General features: G+C 45.2%; 1 protein-coding gene and 1 long non-coding RNA gene across 4 annotated transcripts in view; one reads left to right on the forward strand and one right to left on the reverse strand.

Annotated features, from left to right (window-relative positions):
- The window catches only part of LOC307226856, a 51,521-nt gene extending 49,506 nt beyond the window's left edge, over nt 1-2,015 (forward strand). Inside the window, exon 6 of the long non-coding RNA XR_013843598.1 lies at nt 1,766-2,015. This is a non-coding gene — a long non-coding RNA (uncharacterized lncRNA). The remainder of the gene's footprint in view (nt 1-1,765) is intronic.
- The window catches only part of NLN (neurolysin), a 33,672-nt gene extending 12,272 nt beyond the window's left edge, over nt 1-21,400 (reverse strand). The window contains exons 1-6 of one of the 3 annotated variants that reach the window (XM_079995448.1): nt 21,095-21,400; nt 16,008-16,264; nt 15,428-15,576; nt 2,022-2,129; nt 1,469-1,571; nt 496-656 (exon numbers count right to left, since the gene is read on the reverse strand). In XM_079995448.1, the coding sequence (XP_079851574.1) occupies nt 496-656; nt 1,469-1,571; nt 2,022-2,129; nt 15,428-15,576; nt 16,008-16,264; nt 21,095-21,363 (1,047 nt within the window). In that variant the 5' untranslated portion in view covers nt 21,364-21,400. Of the gene's footprint in view, nt 1-495; nt 657-1,468; nt 1,572-2,021; nt 2,130-15,427; nt 15,577-16,007; nt 16,265-17,550; nt 17,741-21,094 lie in introns of those variants that run through there. The other 2 variants (XM_079995450.1, XM_079995449.1) reach the window with 2 other exon arrangements.
- Nucleotides 21,401-21,418: the final 18 nt, after the last annotated feature.

Here is a 21,418-nt window from a genome sequence, read left to right on the forward strand (position 1 = left end):
CTTTAATCACCGAGGTCTCCAAAGCATTTAACAAGCTTAACTTGCCTTTGTGTACTTCTTGGTATACATCAGTACTAAAACTCTAGTTGTTAAATGAGCAACCCATATAGGCAATGGAAGTTAGGATTTATTTATTTTTAATTTTTGTGAATATGTAGAATTTAAAGATTGCCACTTTTTTAAAAAAAGTGAATTTTCTGTACTCATTCATTTCCCAATGCACTATGGAAGAGAAATGGGGACTCTGTGGCAGTCTGGATGTCACTGGACTCCATCTCCTATCTCCCCTGCCTTGCTGGCTGGGGCTGATGGGAGCTGGAATCCAACAACATCTGTAAGGCCACAAGTTCCCCTCTCCAGCTGTGGATAATATAGGCTACTATCGTGAGAAAACAAAAACTCATTTTGAGTCCACCAAGCCAGGTGGCCATGGATCAGTCATATTGTTCCTATATTTTATCTCACTTTGGTATGGGTGGGACAAATCTCTCATACCTCTTTACACCTGGAGTTAAAAGAAGCTTCCATTCTTCTTCTGGTGTCTGGAACACTGCACTTCTTCATAACAGGAAAATAGTGTGGATATTTTAAGGTAACTTTATATCTGTCTGTTTCAGTCTTCTCCAAACTACTGATGAAATCATCAGGAAGGGCACCTGAGGAATACGGGATATAGGAAAAAGTATACTTTTCAGACATTTTCTTTAACAATACAACAAATGTTTGACATAGCAATTGTCACAACTGTTTAATTACCCGGCTGATTTCTACTGTCAACATGCATTTTTAAAATTACAACCCTACGGTTTCCATTATTAGCTGCCTAACGAACTTGTAGCCTTCTAAATCTTTTGAACTCCCACTCCCATCAGCATGGCCAATTGTCAGTGATGATGGGAGTTTTAGTCTAGCTGCATCTGAAGGGGCACAGGTCCCACACTCCTGGTCTATACATTCACACGTACGTACATACATACATACATACATGTTAACAGCATAAACTGAAGTAAACATGTTAATTCACTATGAGCAACAAAAACATTCTAAAAACAGTTACATCATCTAAAAGCAATTAGAGTTAAAACATTCTTCCATCCACCGAAATGGCCCAAATAAGATATAAAATATGAAACTAACAATATACAGCTGTGGGGAAATGGTCATTGCAAGTGAAGTGGAAATGAGAGCAAGGTGTTAACTATACTTTCGACAGGTGAAGCTGATAAGTATCTGAGGTAGCTTTTCCCAACCTGGAGCTCTCCAGATGTTTTCAACTGCAAGTCCCATCAGCCCCAGCCAATATGGGCATCCAAAACGTATGTGGGGTACTTGATTGAGGACGGCTGATTGAGACAATGCTTACACATATCTGGAAGACTTAGCAGCATAACACTTAATCATTTGATAGCATTAATACAAAAATCCATACACCTCCTCTCAACAGCAATTGGTACACACACACACTCACAAAGTTCATCTTGAGAAAATATCAGGAATGTATTATCTTCATTGAGGTTTTTGCTGAAGTCAATGCATAGTTCGCTCAGTTTCTGCTTTATCATCTTGATTTCCTTAATAGGAGAGAAAGATGGGAGAAGGATAACCTTTATTAAAAACAAACAGAATAGCACAACAGTTTTAACATGCTAATTTATTTGCCAAGGACAAAGAGCACTTTCAATATATCAGCCTGAGTTACTCAAGTCATGTATCTATAGTTTAAATCCGTCAATTAAAGTGCATACTTCTGTATCTGTGATCCTAGCTTTCTTCCTGCATTCAGCTTGGATCGAAGAGGGATGGAGGAAGGCATGCCACCTCCGTTGTCACTGGGCATGCTTCTTCCATTGTTTACTGTGAAGCTCTGAAGGTAGTGTGGAAGCGTGTCAGCCTGAATGCCCCATACGGTCAGGAACCCCGATAAGGCAGTTGGGACTTCTTGTCTAAGAAAACCACCAATCACTCAAAAACCATACTGTTTGGAATGTTCTTGTTTTACTATCTGTGGATGTCATACTTACATTTTGTACTTCTGTAGGAAGATGGAGACCATTCCTTTCCCCCATTTTTATTGACTTCTTCAAGTATCTTTTGGCTTCAGGCCTTAAAGTCTCAATGTCACATGTTTGCTGAAATGAAAGTAGATGATATTTAGCCATTTCATAGCATATTAAAAGCTCAGTGAGCATCACAGGAATAAGAAGAACGTTGGCTGTCTCCTTCTGCATCATGGATGAGGACACACACACACACGTATTATATCAGGCATTTTACTAAAGAAAACATTAATCTTTTGTCCAATATTGAAAGAGTTTACCTATGCCCAGTAGGAGTTGGCGGGGCATTGACCTGACTTCCCATCACTTGCTTACTGGGAGGTGGCAAGGGGGTACAGTGGGGAGACTGGTGTGGTGTAAATCAGTGCTCCTGCCAGGGTGTTTGCACCTCAACAACAATGGGCAGTCAAGTGAGTGCTTTCACATTGGCAACCACCACTGCCTGTGCCTCATCTGCAAAATGAACCGAGGTAGACAGTATTCACTATTTATTTGAATTGTACATTTCTGGTGTGTGTGAAATATTGTTTTTTTCACATTGATCTAATGATGCAGTTATCAGCATTCTACAACACACCAGGAATGTTTTCCCAAAAGTTAACACTATGTACAAACCATTTATGTCATTCTTTACAACAGAGGTGGCTAACCTGTAGCCCTCTAGATGATGTTGGACGACAGTTTCCATCAACCTTAGTCACCATGACCAGTGGTCAGGGAATGATGGGAAATGTAGTCCAACAACACCTGGAGGGCACCAGGTTAGCTACCCCTGCTGTAGAATGTTCAAAGATCTTGACCAATATATTCAGCAATCCTCCACACAACAATCCTGAAAGGTGTTATCAGTACACTACAAATGGGCAGCAACTTGTGCAAGCCACCTAGCAAGAGGTTAGACATGAATGAGGACTATAGCACAACTTAGGGGGGGGCGGAGAACAGAACCCTGTTTAATTCACTCAGTCATGCCTAGTGGTGTGAGCAGAAATTGCTGCCCCTCTGCTTCACAAGCATGCACATGGTGTGTGAGATTAAAATGTTAACTAACAGAATACTGTTGGGTAAATATTGATTTTGTTTGAGGAATTCTAGAGCGAAGCATGCCAACTGCCACACTGGGCTTTTCCACAGGGAGCAAACATTAAGGGGCAAGCAACGACGTTTCATGTTGCAGCTGTGTCATCACACACTGCTCAGAGATGAAGGCATTTTTGAAGAAGGCAGGTACAGACAAATTAGGCTGCCATCTATGCATTCTTACTTGGAACTAAGTGGCAGCTTAGGTGGGAAGGAGCAACTTCCAAGCATTTAAATTAACCATCAGGGTGTTTAGGGCCAACCAAGCAGAGAAATGGTTTAAGTTTTCACACACACCGTGCCTGAAACATCTATCAGGTATCTTCTTGTCTCCAGCTACATTCAAATGTTTGCAAACAAACCATTAGCTTTTCCTTTTCTACATCTCCTAATACAGAGAGCTTGCAACAACACACTTAAGTAATCAGCACTTTGTTGAGCAGGGCACATTTCAGAACAGGAAGAGAGGAGAGTATGAATAAACAACTTAATAGAAGGGTTGGAGGATATCCAAGGTAATGGATAAGCCACAATGAGCAGAGATGTTGCTCGTTGGAGAAAATGCACTATGCCAACCCAAAATCTCCTGTACAGTGGTACCTCGGGTTTGGAACTTAATTCGTTCTGAAGGTCCGTTCTTAACCTGACGTACCACTTTAGCTAATGGGGCCTCCTGTCGCTGCTGCGCGATTTCTGTTCTCATCCTGAAGCAAAGTTTTTAACCCAAGGTACTATTTCTGTAACCTGTAGCATCTGTACCCTGAAGCGTCTGTAACCCGAGGTACTACTGTACTTCGTTTTGAGTTGTTATTCATAAATTAAATCCGCTGGCCGCAGCAAGTAGTCAGTGCCCAATTCCAGTTGCTATGGAGGGTTCTGAATCATGCAGGGAGCCTCTATGCATAGGGGAGGCTCACTGCTTCCGTCTTTCACCCTCCATGAGTTAGATGGTGGCGGGGGGGGGGGGAGGGCAGAGTTTAGCAAACTCATCTGCTCTCCCTGCTTATGTGCACGATTTGTATGTAGGTGGAACGCATAAAAACAGCTTTGTGTAAAACCCGAAAGACATTATTTTTCAACATTTGGAAAAGAGAACGCTTTTCTTGTTTTATGTCAGCACCCTTTTCTACATCAGGGCTGTATCCAATTAGGTTCTACTCAAGATATCCCCATTGAATTAATAAACCTAAATTAGTAATGTTCATTAATTTCAATGGTTTTACTCTTGAGTTGGACCTAGCACTGGATAGTACTTTTAGTACATTTTGGAGCTAATCCATGCCGCATTATACAACAGCAGTATTCCTTACATTGTCCAGATTTCTTTGGTGTGTCGGGCATTCAACTAACTTCTGTCCTCTTAACACAGGGCACTTAATTCTGATGGGATTGTGGGCAAATCCAGTCACAAGGCAAAGGTGGAAGGAGATAACTACACATACTTCAGGCAAGGCTACATTCCTTTAATCCCTGTTCTTCAGCTGCCAAACAGAGCAACACAAAGCTGTTTCCTAGAAAAGGTTATCACTGCTCAAAAACTTTGCCTCAGGCAGGGTCTCAAAAGGCAGGTTTCACGCAGCCTCTCAATCTGTATTCTCAGCCTCTCAGATCTGTATTCTTACAGGGTAAGGTGGTCCTCTATGTGGTTTTGATCTACAACTCTCATCACAGTTGATACTGGCCATGCTCTCTGGGGCTGATGAGAACTGGAGTCCTACAACACTTGAAGAAACCACAAGTCTCCCACTCTTGCTTTTGTGAATATATATGTTTAGCCCTTCTAAATATGTTTAACCCTTCTCTCTAGGCATCTATCTTTTTATAGATGGAGACTGACAAGCTTCCTTGCCACTGGTGCTGCCTCTCCCTACCTGAGTAGCTCTTTATTCCCCACATCAGTGGATTTCCGACATCCCAAGCTCATTCTGGTTTTCCAGGAGCCCCACCCCCAATTTACATTCAGGCTCAACTTGTGGTCCAGTCCCAGCATCAAGTACTTTTAACCTCATGGATTGATGCTTTGGATGATTGGGTATTATATTCTAATGACCTTGAAATGCCTCTTAAGAACATATATGTTTATCCAAGCTTTGTGGGACTCCTACATTTGTAATTGTTTTGTATACTGCCCAGTTTTGTTATATATCCTTCCATTTTAATCTAGTTTTTAGGAAATGTTGCTGCCGGTGATCTGAAAACCATGGAGATATCTTGACGGGATTAGTCAGATGAGGAGGAAGATGTCTTGGCTTCCACTTGCTGACAAATGTGGACTTGGGTGACCTGTTTTTCCAAAAGCTTTAATGCTCAGATTATTGTGATACAGATGCAAGTGTGTTATTCAAAGGCACAGTAGGCAATACACATACTTAGCGGCACAGATAAAGGCACAGCAGGTGACATGGCTACTCAGCTGAAGAAGCTGATCCAACCCCCCCTTCAGTCCTATGATAAGGAAACAGGGTGGGCGATTTAGCATGGCAAGCAATTCCATTTGTTAGCAAGCAATCTAGCACCCCATGTGAAAGGCTGAACCCCCTTCCATCTGTTTGTGCCTCTGTTGGTGTCTCTAGGAAAAGAGTGATGGGGCAAGTGTCCCTGCTTCCCGAGGGGTGGACGGGACAGGTGGAGCAGCCCCCTCTGGAGAGATGAGGCTAGACCCAGCATCTGACAACTCCAGAGGTGAAGGGAGTGGCAGGTAGGCACAGTGGAATTGTCAGAGGCAGATTCCAAGAGCAATGGAGAGGAAGGCAAGGCGTGAAGAGTAGGTTGAGGGAAATCCCCCTCCCCACAAACTTGGACCCTCCCTAGGATCCTCAGCATCAGACTCCTGTGAATCAGAAAGCAAGCTCTCAAGCCCACCCTGCAGCTCTTGGACTTGCAGCAGAAAACGGTCTTGGGCAATGGTACCTGCTCACCTCTAAATCTTGGTTTATTACCCCTCTTAAGGCTCCCAAACTGTCTGAATTCTTTAACTTCCTCAGCTCATAGATATGCCTTTGTAAAGGCAAGATTCAACACCTTTCCATCGAACGTGCTGAGAAATAGATTCTCCAATGGACAGATATCGCTCTTATGTGATTGTAACTGTGGGGCACCGGAATCGTTGCATCACATAATTTTTGACTGTCCTTTTCACTTACCGGCCAGGAGCAAGTTTCTTGCTCAATATCTTAAGGGAATTGCCGATGATACGATTGAAGCCAAACTGAGATATCTACTAATTGATGATGACCCCCAAAGATCACTCATGGTTGCCAGATTCTTGATCAGCGTCCTATCCCTAAAGAAGAGAAACGGACTCCTGTGTGGCTCCGATAATCCCTTTAAACCATGATCTATGTTTTAGGTGGTATCACCATTGTTTTAAACCATGATCTATGTTTTAGGTGATATCACCATTGATATCCCTGATTAATTTATGAGCAGAGGGCGATGTATAGGTTACAAATTTATTGTAATGTATGATGGTGGTCTTTGTTTTTATTTTGCTTTGGTTCCTGTTTGTTTTTTGTAAGTTTTAGCGATTTTAAATTTGGAGATTTAAGTATATTATGCTGGTATGCGAAACTGTCGTGTAACAGGCCAATGGCCGTAATAAAGATCAATCCAATCCACCCTGCAGCTCTCCTCAGGGTCCTCTGCAAATCAGCCCTCTTCATTGCTCAGAGGAGTTCAGGGAGCTGGAAGACTCTGATCCAGGGGAGCGGCCCACAGGGCTGGGAGACAGTGATCAAGATGCAAAGGATCCTTTTCTCAAAATGTATCTTCTGTACCATGAACAATAAAGAAAAAGATGATATAAAATGATGCACAGGATCCACAGGAGGACTCTGACCCTGGAGTGGGTCCCAGTGGTTGGGAGCTGGGAGGCTCAGACTTGGGGGAAGAGCCAAATATGTTGTCAGAGGAATGACACCTCCTCAGTACGGTTGGATACCCTGACTTTACCTTACAGCTGACTGATATAGCACGAGACCCATGTCTGGGTGCTACCTGCTGTCAATAAAGAGCCATCCTAATCAGGGGAGGTACTTAAGGATCAATCTGACTGTGGGCCAAGCGCAGCTATCTCCACCTCTGTCTCCAAGGATGTAGAGGTGGCGGCACCATCACTTAACAGACCCTTCAAAATCAGCCAACCTGAAGGAATAGGAGCTTGCTTGGCCAGTCCTGAGGCTCAGTCCACAGGCAGCTTTCCGGCATGACTAAACGGCTTCTGGCACAATGGAACACCGTGATGAGTGCCAGAGCACACGGAAACGCCATTTACCTTCCCGCTGCAGTGGTTCCTATTTATCTACTTGCGCTGGTGTGCTTTCGAACTGGAGAAAGGGGCTTGGGGCAAGCTGCAAAGCGGGACTGGCAAGGGGGTGAGGGATTGGGCAGAGGGTGGCAGGTAGGTGGGTTTGGTGAGTAATCCAAGCAGGGGTGGCAGCCCATGGCATTTTAATATTGTTGGCAGAAGTGATGTGGTAATCCTTTTAGGTCACTGCTTCCTTCAGGATGACCTAGCAATGTAATTGAGTTCAAAATTTCCAGACCAAAATTTCCCATAAAAGAATTTTATTCTGAGAATTGTTTTTTCTAACTCTGAAAATGTTGGAGAATTTTGCCCCCCCCCAATTATGCCTCCTCCCTATTCCCCCCACTTGCAAATAAACTGGAGGACTTCAGAAGGCCATTTTCTCCCAGTCCTATACATTAGGTCACAAGATCTACACTGTGGAAGGCAGCAAATGCTGGCAAAGGTCCATCCCTTAGCTTTTATTTTTCTACCCATGTTTATCTTCTCCTCTTTTCATATATGTTTCTACCAACATAATGAAAAAGAAATTTAATAAAACGTTAATGTTAATTCAACAAATAGAAGATGAAGCGTTTAGCCAAAGAGATCACACTAGAGGCTTCCTTCTGCTCATCAGCAAAACAGGAATTAAATTATAGGAAAACCCCTCTAGGCAACGGAATCTCCTACTGAGAATCATCATTTTTAGACAGAGGCATCCTGACTGAGCATTGCTTCTTTTTATAATGAAAACGCTCCAATGAATAGTGTAGAAATTTGTCACAAATGTAATTCAGCTGTCACCAGGAAGAGAAGAAGCAGTTTATGATGGGTTATCCCTCCTGTTCAAACAACAAAATAAAACTGTTGACAGCAAAACATTTTAAAAAGCAATTCAAGGCAAGTAACCAAAAGAGTGGTGGGAATTTTGGTAATACATGGGCTCTTCAAGTACAGCATTAATGCAAACATGATCATAAATACTGGGAAAAAATCCTGCTTTATTTTGATTTGAAACAAAAAAGTAAAAATGCTACAGTAGGATTAAAATATATGACAATGAAGATAACCAAATTGTGACCCACACAAGTGATCACATTTCACCGTATAGTAAAAGCTGCATCTCCAATAAATTAAGCATTTGCAACACCATTCACAAGCAGCTTTTGTAGACTATAAGCCTAAAAACAGGGTTAGTCTTTACTTTTATCATTGTACACTGCTATCAATAGACACTTAACTGTAACTAGCAAACAACAGATATTATATTAAGGCCAAGGCAAATGCTCAGCAGTGGAATTGTATCAACCTATCTTCATATCAGCCTCTTATTCTGTCTACATGTGCCACTTACAGAAGTGACTACTTTGAGATGAAAGTGTATATAAAGTATGGTCTAATCTGAATGTTGTGCAATAAGTTAACATCACCAAAGAAGTGCATTGCTCCTGCGCACGACCAATGTTTTCTAACAAGCCATAGCATTGCTAAAACCCATTGCTAACTACAGCAAAGCTTTTCTTAATTGACCTAGATTGCAGCTACAAAAGATTTATTTAGGTGCAGAGAAAATGAGTTCCAGTTATCAAACAATGGTGGTGAAATATTCCATGGCCTTCAGTTTCTAGAGCAAGTACAGGGCCAAGTGTAATCTCACTGTATACAAGTTGCACAAGTGACAATAAAGTATTTCAATAAGTGCTGTAAAAATGGCCTGAGCAAAGAGTGGGATATTCTGTTCAACATTCTAGTATATCCCTATAGAAAAGTTCTAGCAGCTGATGGGGCCTAATTCATTTTTGCAAGATATGTTGGATGCAAAATGCACTTCAACTCCATAAACTCAGGAACTAAGCCCTGGTGTGTGCGCATGCAGGGGGAGACATACAATGAACCATATAATTGTAAAGTCAGAAGGTCCCTGTGGGTGATCTAGTCCAAACCCCTGTTTTGCAGGAGCCTCAGCTAAATCTGCCATGACAGCCAGGGGCTGCCCTACTTGGTCTGCTTTTTTCTTTTTTTTCGTACTGATCTTAATCTGACGAGTTAATGCTGAAATTGTTTTCATTAGATTTGCTTTTATTGCGATTTTTCCCCTTCCTGATTTATTTTGATTTGTGATTTTCTTGTGTGATGTTTGGATGCAAGCTGTCAGGGAACTGCCATCGGAAGGACAGGTGGTGAGAAGGCTTCAGGAGAATAGGAGAGCCTCTTCTTCAGCAGAAGAGGGAACCAGTAGGGGGAGTGCGAGAGCTCCAAAGGAAAGGGAGTCGGAGGGGAGGCTCTGGGATACTTCCAGTGGGAACAGCGAGGAGGTATCAGAACAGCCCTTAAGAACTCCCACCCCCCGCCGGAAGCTGTCACGCAGGGAATCCAGGAGGCGCATGTCTGTGAAACAGCTTTTATGTTGGAAACGCTTCCGCAAACGCCCACTGTCAGATTCTACCAGCGACTGAGGGAGCCATGCTCAAGGGCTCCTCTCAAGGCAGGGTTTCACTAGACTGAGTGAGCTCTGAGGGATCGAGTTTCAACGCACAAGCAGCTCATTATCCCACCACAGCAATCTGACAGTCCCTGAAAGCAGCTTGTGCAAAGAGAGGCATCATGAGCAACCCAGCCGGAGCAGGAGATGGGGGAGCAGCTGCAGCCGGTCCTAGCCTGGAAGAAAGGTACAGGATGTTGGAGGTACAGTTAGCTCTGCAAACGGCGAGGTTGGAGGAGAGGAGGGCTCATGATGCAGAAAAGGGGAAAGCCGCCCAGCTCTCGAGGAAAGTGCCAGGACTGGTGCAGAAGTTTGGGGGTGATCCCAGGAATTATCAAGCCTTCAGGACTGAGATGCAATATGCCCTCAATCTGCAGTTTGATGATTTTCCTGATGAGGATTCGAGGGTTGCTTTTGTGATTGGGCATCTCGAAGGCCCGGCCAGAGATTGGGTGAGACCACTAATGGCAGCCAATAATGAAGCCCTAAGGGACACAAGGAAGTTTTTTCGCGCCATGGATCTGATGTTTTCCAGCGAGATTGAGCAGGGAGTGGCGCGCAGGCAGTTAATGGCGTGTAAACAAGGGAACCGATCTGTCCGTGAGTACTGGACTGAGTTCACCATGTTGATCCATAAATTAGGATGGGATTTGTCAGCGGAACCGATACAAATGCTGTTCGAAGAAGGACTATCTTCGGCAGTGAAAGACGAACTTTCCCGGGGGCCCAGGGCGGAGTCTATGGACCTTCTGACTAAATCAGCGCTGGCCATAGGCTCACGCCAGGAGGCCAGAGCCTTGGAGAAGCGGGAAGGGAAAGGGGAGCGTTGGAGGGATTTCCGCATTCCAGAGCAGCCTTCTCTGCCAGCAGAGCCGATGGAAATCGGAACAGCGCGCGCGCGCGCAATTTCAAACCCCAGTGAAGGGCGGAAGAAGGAGGGAAAAGGCGCCAAGAAATGTTTTCTCTGCCAACAGCCAGGTCATTTTGCCAGAGTTTGTCCGCAAAGAAAGGAATGGCAAGGAATGGCGGGAGCTGTTGGGGAGGAGGGAGAAGGAGCTAAGGAGCAAGTAAAAGCCAACGCCTGGCTGCCACCGACGGGGCACAGCAGCCAGGCCAAGGAACAGTAAATGTGCCCACGCCAGAACCCCCAAGACCAGCTCTTGTAATAGAGGTATTGCTGGAGCTGGCAAACGGACACCCACTAAAAGTGAAGGCGTTACTAGACTCAGGCAGCTCCTGCAACTTTATGAGTAAGGAGTTTGCAGCCGCCCATCAGATACAAACCATTCCTTTAAAAAATCCCCTGCAGGTGACCACGATTGATGGGAGGGCGCTGTTGGGGGGAGAAGTAGACCAGCAAACTGTCCCCATGACAATGAGGGTGGCAAGACACACAGAACGGATAGCGTTTAATATAGCCACGTTGGGAGGAGCACCCATCATTTTGGGGATGAGCTGGCTAGCGCTGCATGATCCGCTTGTGGGATGGCACCAGAGAGTGGTTTCCTTTGGGTCAGCACATTGTATGGGACACTGCACAGAAAGAGGGGGCCAAGTAGGGACTCAGGCCACGTTAGCAAAGATAGAAGCAATGGAGCAAGGTAGGGTACCACGACAATATGCAGATTTTGCCGACGTCTTCAGCGAAAGGGAAGCAGATAAACTACCCCCGCACAGACCCTTTGACTGCCAAATCAACTTACTTCCAGGGGCGCAATTGCCAGTGGGCAAGGTGTATGCAATGTCTGACAGAGAAATGCAGGAGCTAAGGGAGTTTATTGACAAAAACCTCAAGCGTGGGTTCATCAGGGAGTCACGAGCGGTGGGGGGTAGTCCAGTGTTCTTTGTAGACAAAAAAAACTCGGACAAACCGAGATTAATTGTGGATTTCAGGGCCCTAAACGCAGTGTCCGAACCCGTGAGCTTCCCTATGCCCAGAATCGATGACATTCTGACCCGGGTGAGAAAAGGGAAGATTTTTACCAAGCTGGACCTGAGGGGGGCGTATAACCTGATACGTATGAGAAAGGGAGATGAGTGGAAAACCACTATGTTCACCCCCTTGGGGGCATTTGAGTACTGCGTTATGCCCTTCGGCCTCCAGGCGGGTTCCGCAGTATTTCAATCATTCATGAATCACGTACTGGGACCATTGCTGTACAAGAACTGCGCTGCGTTCTTGGACGATGTACTGGTGTACTCGGAGGATGAAGAGCAGCATGTGCGAGATGTGCGAGAAGTACTGAGCAAACTGCAAGAAAACCAGCTGTGGGTGAAACTGGAGAAGTGTCAGTTCCACACCAGAGAGGTGGAATTCCTTGGGTACCGGTTGTCGGACAAGGGGCTGGCCATGGATCCTAGCAAGGTGCAGGCGGTGCTGGAATGGAGGACACCGAAAACTAAGAAAGATGTGCAGAGGTTTTTGGGGTTCGGAAACTTCTATCGGAAGTTCATCAAGAACTTCGCCCATTTAACAGCCCCCATCACGGATTGTCTCAGCAGTAAGAAGAAATTTGTCTGGACGGAAGAAGCGCAGCGAGCTTTCGAAAGTTTAAAGAGGGCGTTTGCTTCGGAAGAACAACTCTTACACGTGGATCTGCAGCAGCCGATGAGGGTGGAAACCGACGCGTCTGACAGAGCGGTGGGGGCCGTGCTTCTGCAGCCAGGAGCGAATACGTCGGAATGGAGGCCGTGTGCCTTCTTCTCGAGGAAATTGAACAAGTCTGAGAGGAATTATACAGTGTACGACAGAGAATTACTCGCTGTCCACGAAGCGTTCAAGAGATGGAGACACCTGTTGATTGGAGCGCAACACAAGGTTCAAGTGCGGACAGACCACAAAAATCTAGAATACTGGAGGACAGCCCGAGTGTTGAACCAGAGACAAGTAAGATGGGCGCAAGAGTTCTCCAAGTTCAATTTTGAGATTCGCTACGTGCCAGGGGCTGAGAATGTCAGGGCGGACGCTCTCTCCAGAAAACCGGAGTACTTGGAGGGGGAAGGAGGGGCGGAAGAAAGACATATCATCTCAGAGGACCACTGGGTTTGTGGGGCGGCATTGGTGGGGCAAAGAGAACTGGTAGAGGGTATTGAAAACGATGAATATGCCCAAGAGAAACTTAGGGAACTCAGGGAGACAGGTGAGAACGCAGGGGGGTTTGAGGAAAAGAACGGAAAACTATATTACAAAGGGGCGCTCTACATACCAGGTGGGGAACTAAGAGGGCGGGTGCTTAAGCAGTTGCATGACAGCCCCACGGCGGGGCACTTCGGGCAGCACAAAACCATGTGGTTGGTTACCAGGGAGTTTTGGTGGCCCAAGGTGCGGGAGGACGTGCGGGAGTATGTCAGGGGATGCGACAGGTGCCAAAGAGCAAAGGGAGAGAGGTTGGCGCCAGCGGGGTTATTAGAACCCTTACCCACCCCAGAAAGGCCATGGGAGATGGTATCCATAGACTTCATGACCGATCTACCGAGATCCAAAGGGAAAACCGCGGTCATGGTGGTGGTAGATCTACTAACTAAGATGTGCCACTTTATAGCTTGTTCACATGCAGTGACAGCGGAAGAAACCGCAAGGTTGTTTGTGGAGCACATTTTTAGGTTGCATGGCGCCCCCTTGAGGGTTTTGAGCGACAGAGGAAAACAATTTACTTCTAGGTTCTGGAGGAAACTAATGAGCATGTTGCATGTGGAGGTAAGTTTTTCCACCGCCAGACACCCAGAAACAAATGGGCAAGCAGAAAGGGCAAACGGGGTTTTGCAACAATATCTTAGGTGTTATGTAAAGGACAGAGAAACGGATTGGGTGGACTGGTTACCTCTGGCAGAATTTGCCTACAACAACGCGGAGAACGTGTCCACCGGGATGAGTCCCTTTCTAGCCAATTATGGGTGTCATCCTCGGGCGTTTCCAGGGGAGGGCGGGGGGAGGTGGAGTGTACCTGCAGCGGAAAATTTTGTTGAAGAGATGGAAGCGATCCACCGTCAGCTCCAACTCAACTTAGAGAAAGCCAAAGAAGAATATAAGAAGCAAGCTGACAGAAATAGGAGGGAAGGCGAAACCATAAGGGTGGGTAACCGGGTGTGGCTATCCACCCAAGGACTGCCGTTCAAGGGAGGGTGTAAGAAATTGAGACCCAAACGGTTGGGACCCTTTGAGGTCATACAGCAGGTGAACCCAGTAGCGTTCAAACTCCGATTGCCCAGTCACATGAAATTGCATCCAGTATTTCACAGGTCATTACTGTCGCCATACAGAGAGGGGTGTGAGTGGGGGGAACATGAGAGGGAGGTCACCCGGACACCCGTCATAGAAGAGAGAGAACGCAACATGGATGTGGCGGGGATCATTGATTCCAGGTGGAAGGGGAATCAGGTGGAATACTTGGTAGAATGGGAGGGGGAGGAAGAGTCAGAAAACGCATGGGTACCGGCAGAGGAAGTCAAAGACGAGATTTTAATAGAAACGTTTCATCGGCGTTTCCCAAGTAAACCACAACCAGTGGCAAGGTTTAGGAGGGAACACTTCGGGACTACAGATGAGGAAGGGGAATTTGAAGGGTTCCCAGAGTCGGAAGTGGAGGTGGAAACAGATTCCGACGAAGAAGAGGAAGAGGGGGAAAGAGGCGGTAGGCCGTGGTTAGAAGTGTTTGAATCCTCGGAGGATGAGGGGAGATCCTTCCAGGGATTTCCGTCCTCGCCGCCAGTAAGAAAAGAGGCGGGAGGGGGTGAAGGGGGCCCTGGGGGGGAGGTGGATGTCAGGGAACTGCCATCGGAAGGACAGGTGGTGAGAAGGCTTCAGGAGAATAGGAGAGCCTCTTCTTCAGCAGAAGAGGGAACCAGTAGGGGGAGTGCGAGAGCTCCAAAGGAAAGGGAGTCGGAGGGGAGGCTCTGGGATACTTCCAGTGGGAACAGCGAGGAGGTATCAGAACAGCCCTTAAGAACTCCCACCCCCCGCCGGAAGCTGTCACGCAGGGAATCCAGGAGGCGCATGTCTGTGAAACAGCTTTTATGTTGGAAACGCTTCCGCAAACGCCCACTGTCAGATTCTACCAGCGACTGAGGGAGCCATGCTCAAGGGCTCCTCTCAAGGCAGGGTTTCACTAGACTGAGTGAGCTCTGAGGGATCGAGTTTCAACGCACAAGCAGCTCATTATCCCACCACAGCCAACGGGTGTTTTATTTTAAGGAAATATTAAACGATCAGAAATATCCAACCATCGAAATGAAAATATATTTAATTGATTACGTTGCAATCCCTTTTTTTTCCACTGCCTGGAGCAGCTGTGTAAACCACAGGTCATTTCTTCTTACTGAATTCTTCTTGAGAAGTGTTAACCATTTCTTCCAGCTTTCTATTGAACCACAGCAGACACAGCTATCTCTCCATTTCTTAAGTAAAAAAAATTAACAGAGATGCTGGAAAGCACTGAACACATAGGCAGAACTTCTTGTAAGACTTGGCATTATAAGGCACCTAGGCAAATGGCTGACAAGTAATCTTCCCCACTGTTTTACCTGTAAATGGACAACCCTTTGGAATACATCTTCTCTCATGCTCATCTCAACATCAAAGTGAGAAAGCCTCTTATCAGCTTCTGTGCTTGCTGCACGGACATCTTTATCAGGTGAGACATGTTGTGGAAAATCCAGCATGCTTCTTTCCACTAAAAGAAAACCAAATATAAACAACCCCAAAATAAACAAAAGACAGAGGATAACAGCAGTACTCAGTACTAGTCATTTGGAGGAAGAGACCTTCCCACTATGAACAAATTATCTAGAATTTTTTTAAAAAAACAACCCCTCTTACTATTTCAAGATTTGTTTGAGCTTTTCGTAAAATGTCAAGCAGAAAAAGCGTTTTCTTGGCTAATTCCATATGCATGCAAAGCCCTAAATGGTCAACTTCCTACCTAGCCTGCACAATTCAAAGTTGTTATAAAATCACATTGCTGAAAATCTAATTCCATACTTTATCATGCCCCTGCTGTTATATTTAGCTATAAGCACCTGTACTTAGAAATCTTATTTCACAAATTTAGTCTCTCCTCTTCTGGTGCAAATTGAAATTGATACTTAGCCATGTCACAATTACCTGAATACTCCACTTCTATATCTGCTAAAGCCTGTACAGTGTTCTCATAAGTGACCTCTTCCATATCAAGCATTCCAATGCTGTCGTAGATTTGCTTTGTTTTCTTGATAAGTTCTTCAGTCCTTGTTCTAATTTGCTCTGGCGGTAAATCCCATTTCAAGAAGTTTCGGTCTGATGCACTACAGGATGAGGCCTTGAAGGCTGAAGTAATTTCTGTTCCTAATGTCATTCTGAGTAAAACCCTTGGACCACCTGCCCTGTAAACAGAAGGAGGGGAGAAGCTAAATAGCAAAAGAAGCAATATAGCAAAAAGTCAATGGGTTAACTGGAAATTACAGGTGCACTTGTGGAGATTAACTATTAAGAAATATAAGGTGAGATGAAAGATTCTGAAGTTTTTTATACATCTGAAATGTTTTGATAAGGACTAGAATTAGAGACATGAAGGCCCAGAAGAAAACTGGGGAAGGGGATAGAAAATTTGAGGTAAATCCATATATAGTGTGGCGAAACCATATATTCAGATGTAGCTCAACAATGCCAACCAGTGTCTGGGGAGTTCAGACTCCTATGATGAAGATGAATAAACATATTTTTAAAGGCTTTGTCTCCAAATAAACATTTTTGAAATTACAGTAAAGTGGTACCTCAGGTTAAGTACTTAATTCATTCTGGAGGTCCGTACTTAACCTGAAACTGTTCTTAACCTGAAGCACTACTTTAGCTAATGGGGCCTCCCGCTGCCGCCGGAGCATGATTTCTGTTCTCATCCTGAAACAAAGTTCTTATCCTGAAGCACTATTTCTGGGTTAGCGGAGTCTGAAGCATCTGTAACCTAAAGCGTATGTAATCCGAGGTACCACTGTACTCCTTTTTTTCATTAGAGATAGCTGGATAAAATTGGCTCATTCTTTTGACATGTAGGTGTAGAGTTAAAAAGGTGGCACTACCCTCTTAGGAATTTTCTGGCTGGCCACAGAGACACTGGAATCAGAGATGCTGCTTTTGATTTATGGTGCTGGAGGAGACTCTTGAGAGTCTCATGGACTGCAAGAAGAAAACCAAGTGTGTGGAGAATAGCCTTTCAGGAGGGAAACTGTCTGACATACAAGGTTTAGGTAATAGCTTGGCAGCAGCTTGAGTATGGAGAAAGTAATTTTTTCTGTTTTCTCTCTTACCCATAATAGTTCTGTTCCCAAGGCTAAATTTGCTTTCTAAGCTTCCAGCAGGCCACTGCCCCCTCATTATTCCAATTTTCTCTAAAAGTACAAGGGATAAATAAACAAAGGAGTTCTCACAATCCCACAATTCATGCTCCAAAACACATTCAGGCTTGCTATTGAGGGGCGGGGTGAAGTTCCAACCACAGATTTCAATTAGACCTTTTTATGGCAACTGTTATCAGGATTTAGGTAACCATGAGAAACCTGACAATGTAAAGTGAAGCTGAAATTTAATCTCAACAACAGACCTCCAGACCCTGGGAACTGAACCACAGCAACGCCAGGAAATACAAACGATGGATTAAAACGTCAAAACGTACAAATTACTTATCTCTCCAACAAAGCAGTCCCCTGATAAACAGGAGAAGTGAAAATGAATTTGGCAGCTTGCAAAAAGATGGGCAGGGCAATCCGGTGGGAGCATCATGTAATTGTGATCCTATGTATTCCCAGCGGCAGAGCAGAAAGCAAAACAATACCAGCATAAAGGAAGAAGAAGAATGAAACAATGCCAGCAGCCACTTCACTGCATCCCTGCTAACGCCACCATTACTGCAGTACCCTGTGGAGGGAAGGAACCAGTCAACAGTGGATAAAAGCAGGTGTGCCATAAGATTATCACAGAATCCAGTCTATGCCCCCACCAAGATGCAATCCACCAGCACACAGAATCTACTGTGCGATAATAGGCTCCATGGCCCAGTGGTTAGAAGGGCAGCAACTGACCCTTGCAGCCACAAACTCCAGAGAAGGGACAGAATCACATGCCAGCAATGAACAGCCTGCAAACAACCCTTTTGCTAGGGACAAAACAGCAACTCTGCCTGTTTTAAGTATTTTTAAAGTATTTTAAAATTATATACTGTCCTTCAACAGGCATTGCTGGTGTGATTTGCATAAAAAGAAAATGCAAAAAGAACAAGAAGGAAGATGGGGGGGAAGACACAGGTAATAATCAGAAAACGTTAAGACTAAAAGGCAGGAATCACCATATAAATACAATCGGCAGGGATAAATTTAACTCTAAAGACCTGGGAAAACAAGGAGGTATTTGCTTGGCACTGACAGGACAACAAAACAGCTGCCAGGCAGATCTCTCTGGGGACAGCATTCCATAACTGGATGCCATTTCTTCCCCCTGGTCCTGAAGATGTTACCGTTTGGGTAGGCACATGAGGAGATAGGCTAGTCCTAGGCTGTAAAAGGATTTAAGGGTCAAAACCAACTTTACCACTACAACAGCACCAGTGTGGTGTGATCATGACAACCAGTCCCACTTAGTATTCTAGGCGCTGCATTCTGAACTAGTTGCCATTTTTCAAAGGTGTCATATGGAGCACATTACAATCTAACCTGGAGGGTAGCAGAGCACGGAATGTTATGGTTAGACTCTCTCTGTGTCCAGACTTTATCTAGCACACCAATATAAGTTGCTAACAGGCACTTCATGCCACAGAAGCAACCTATGCCCTCAGTGACAAATATGCATCAATGAGAACGTTGAAGTGGCGAGCCTGTTCCTTCAGGCAAAAGGTGACTGTGTCAAGTACAACATGAACTCTCTGTGCAGATAAGCTACCCAACCACCTGTATTGAGCATCAGTTTATTACTCCATTCCCCCACCATACCTTATTATCAAGCCCCACCGGAAGTACCATAACTGCTGAAGGGGCTGTTACAGGAGAACACTGAGCTGTTATCCATTGGCAGAGCCATAGACAAGTTGCAGATCCAAAGCCCTGGTAGGGTGACAAACACCACTGCCTTCGTTCATTATAGGGCCCTAACCATTAAGACATCCAAGCTGAGTAACAATGGCAGGAAGGAGCGCTAACATCTGGAGAACACACACACACATCTAATGCAGACAGCTTTTATTGAATAACCGCACTAGCGGGATGAATTCTGACAGGTTCACAGAAACATGGGACTGTCAATCTTGCATGGTCTGTGTACTTCTGAAATATGCCCAAGGGTTAGCTGAGTAGCAAGTGCAGTGTTCCCCATCACTGCATCCCATAAAAAACCAAAGGAGATCTAGAGTGAGATCACCTGGCATAAATTCACTGTACTGATGTTGTGTTGGGCATTCAAGGGGAATTTAGGACTGGACGTAGCTTAGGGATCAGATCACACTCTGTGGGTTTCAATTAAAGAGCAGGATGAACAGCTAGCTATTTTTGGAGGGTGCTCACAGAGTATCTCCATATTAAGAGCTTGAAAAACTTTTTCTGCAGATGTGGCGTTCCTTGGCCATGCAATTAACCACTGCAACTAGAACATGCACATATAAAGGAAAATAAGGACAGTTCTGTTACTCTCATTTGCTACACTCACTCCCTGACCTTAAGAAGTCTAACCAAGCATTATCCCACAAACATTCAACCAATGATAAAGGCCATTTACTCTCATCTCTAGTACTAGAAAGTAATTTCATAGGGACTGGTGAAAGAAGCACTGCTGAAAATATGAAGAACAGCTTCGGGACAACAAGCAGCACTGCATTATTTATGCCTCATGTAGAGATGGAACTTTACTTACGTCAAACTCAAGACACTCTGTACATATCTAAGTTCTCCTGTAAGATTCACTCATCTGTCCTTCATGTATCAGATATTTAACATGCACTGATTTACTGCCTGATCCTAAGCAGAACTATGTAAATTCAGGTCCACTAATGAATTTAGGCAAGACTAAATTGGCAAAGGAACGGCTGCTGGAATAAAGCAATTATTTCAGAATATGTCACAGAGGCATGCTTATTCAAATGGCATCTAAAACCCGCAATCACCCTCATTAGTAACACAGATAGTGTCTTAGAAATTCTTTTTTTTTAAGCCTGTACCTTCATCACTGTAAAATATGTATAGGACCATACCATATTATATATAGGCAGACTGTTATAATCACTCCAGCTCCTAAAGACAAGAACAATAGCTTTACAGGTTTCTCAATCATATATTAAATATACAAGCATGTCTGTTACAAACACAGCTAAGCACATTTCAGTAAATTAACTCCAAAATTCACGAGCAACTTAATGCTTTTGCTAAATGATTACTGAACTGAGCCCTTTTGTCACTGTTCTAGATTAAGGTGTGTCAGAAACTGTATTGTATTATTAAGTAAGGGATCTCATGCAGTCAAGGCAGGCACATTTGGGTGCTCTTTAATCCTACTTCTCAAACTGCAATCCAGTGAAAGCATACACCCAATTGGTCCCTTAAAGATTAATCTAAAAATCTAATGCTATTGAAATCATGACATGTGGACTCAATATACATAAGATGTTCCTTGAATGCATCCCACATTAATGCAGGTTGCTGCCTGCAAAGGCTCATGTCACAATAAATAGATACCCATAGTGTGCCCCTTTTTTTCTTTTTGCATGTTCGATAGTTTCCGTCACATTCTGAGTGCCGGAGCCTTGCTAAAATTGTGGCACCTAAAGTGGGGAGAGGGTGGCCAATATGTTCCAGAGGGCTGAAGTGGGGTGGGGTGGGATCTTCTTTTTCAGGGATGGCAACTCCTAAACCGCAGCGATTCCCTCCTCTGCGTCTATTTGAAACACCCTTAAGAATAAGGTATGGCTTTCTTCCTTAGCAGCGAGCATCAGAAGGAAGAAACGGGCGCTGGAAACAGTTCAAGGGAAGGCGATAGGGTGGTTAACCTATGCTATAGGAGCGATTTTACCAAACGGCTACTCCCACCGCGGAAGGGAGGGCATGGCCGCTTAATGCACTTGTGCCACACAAAAGATATTGCGGCCAGGAGGGAAAAAAGACAGCCAGACCCCCTCCCACCAGCGTCCTTCAGGTACCACGCGGGGCGAACGGATCCCACCCGAGACGCTGCCGCCTTACTCCTGTGCCGGTGAGGCGAGGTCTTTCTTGCACGGGGTACCTGCAGAAGCTTCGGCCCGCGGAGACGCCCAAGGACAGCATGAAGGGAAGCCGAGCGAGGAAAAGCAGCCCCGCTCCCAGCCAAGGACGCCCCCCTCTCCGCTCCCACGCGCCGGCCGCTCCCAGCTCCCTTCGCCGCCTGCCGGGGCGCACGCACAGCTCCCCCCACGTGCGCCTGCAGCCCCCGCCGCTGCCGCTTCGCGCGCTCGCCGCCCAGCCGAGCTGCGCATTCACTTCCGCCGGGCCAGGTCTCGTTCCCGCCGCCGCCGCCGCCGCCGCCGCCGC

This window comes from Podarcis cretensis (assembly GCF_951804945.1).
Source record: "Podarcis cretensis genome assembly, chromosome: 11".
Classification (NCBI taxonomy): Eukaryota; Metazoa; Chordata; class Lepidosauria; order Squamata; family Lacertidae; genus Podarcis; species Podarcis cretensis.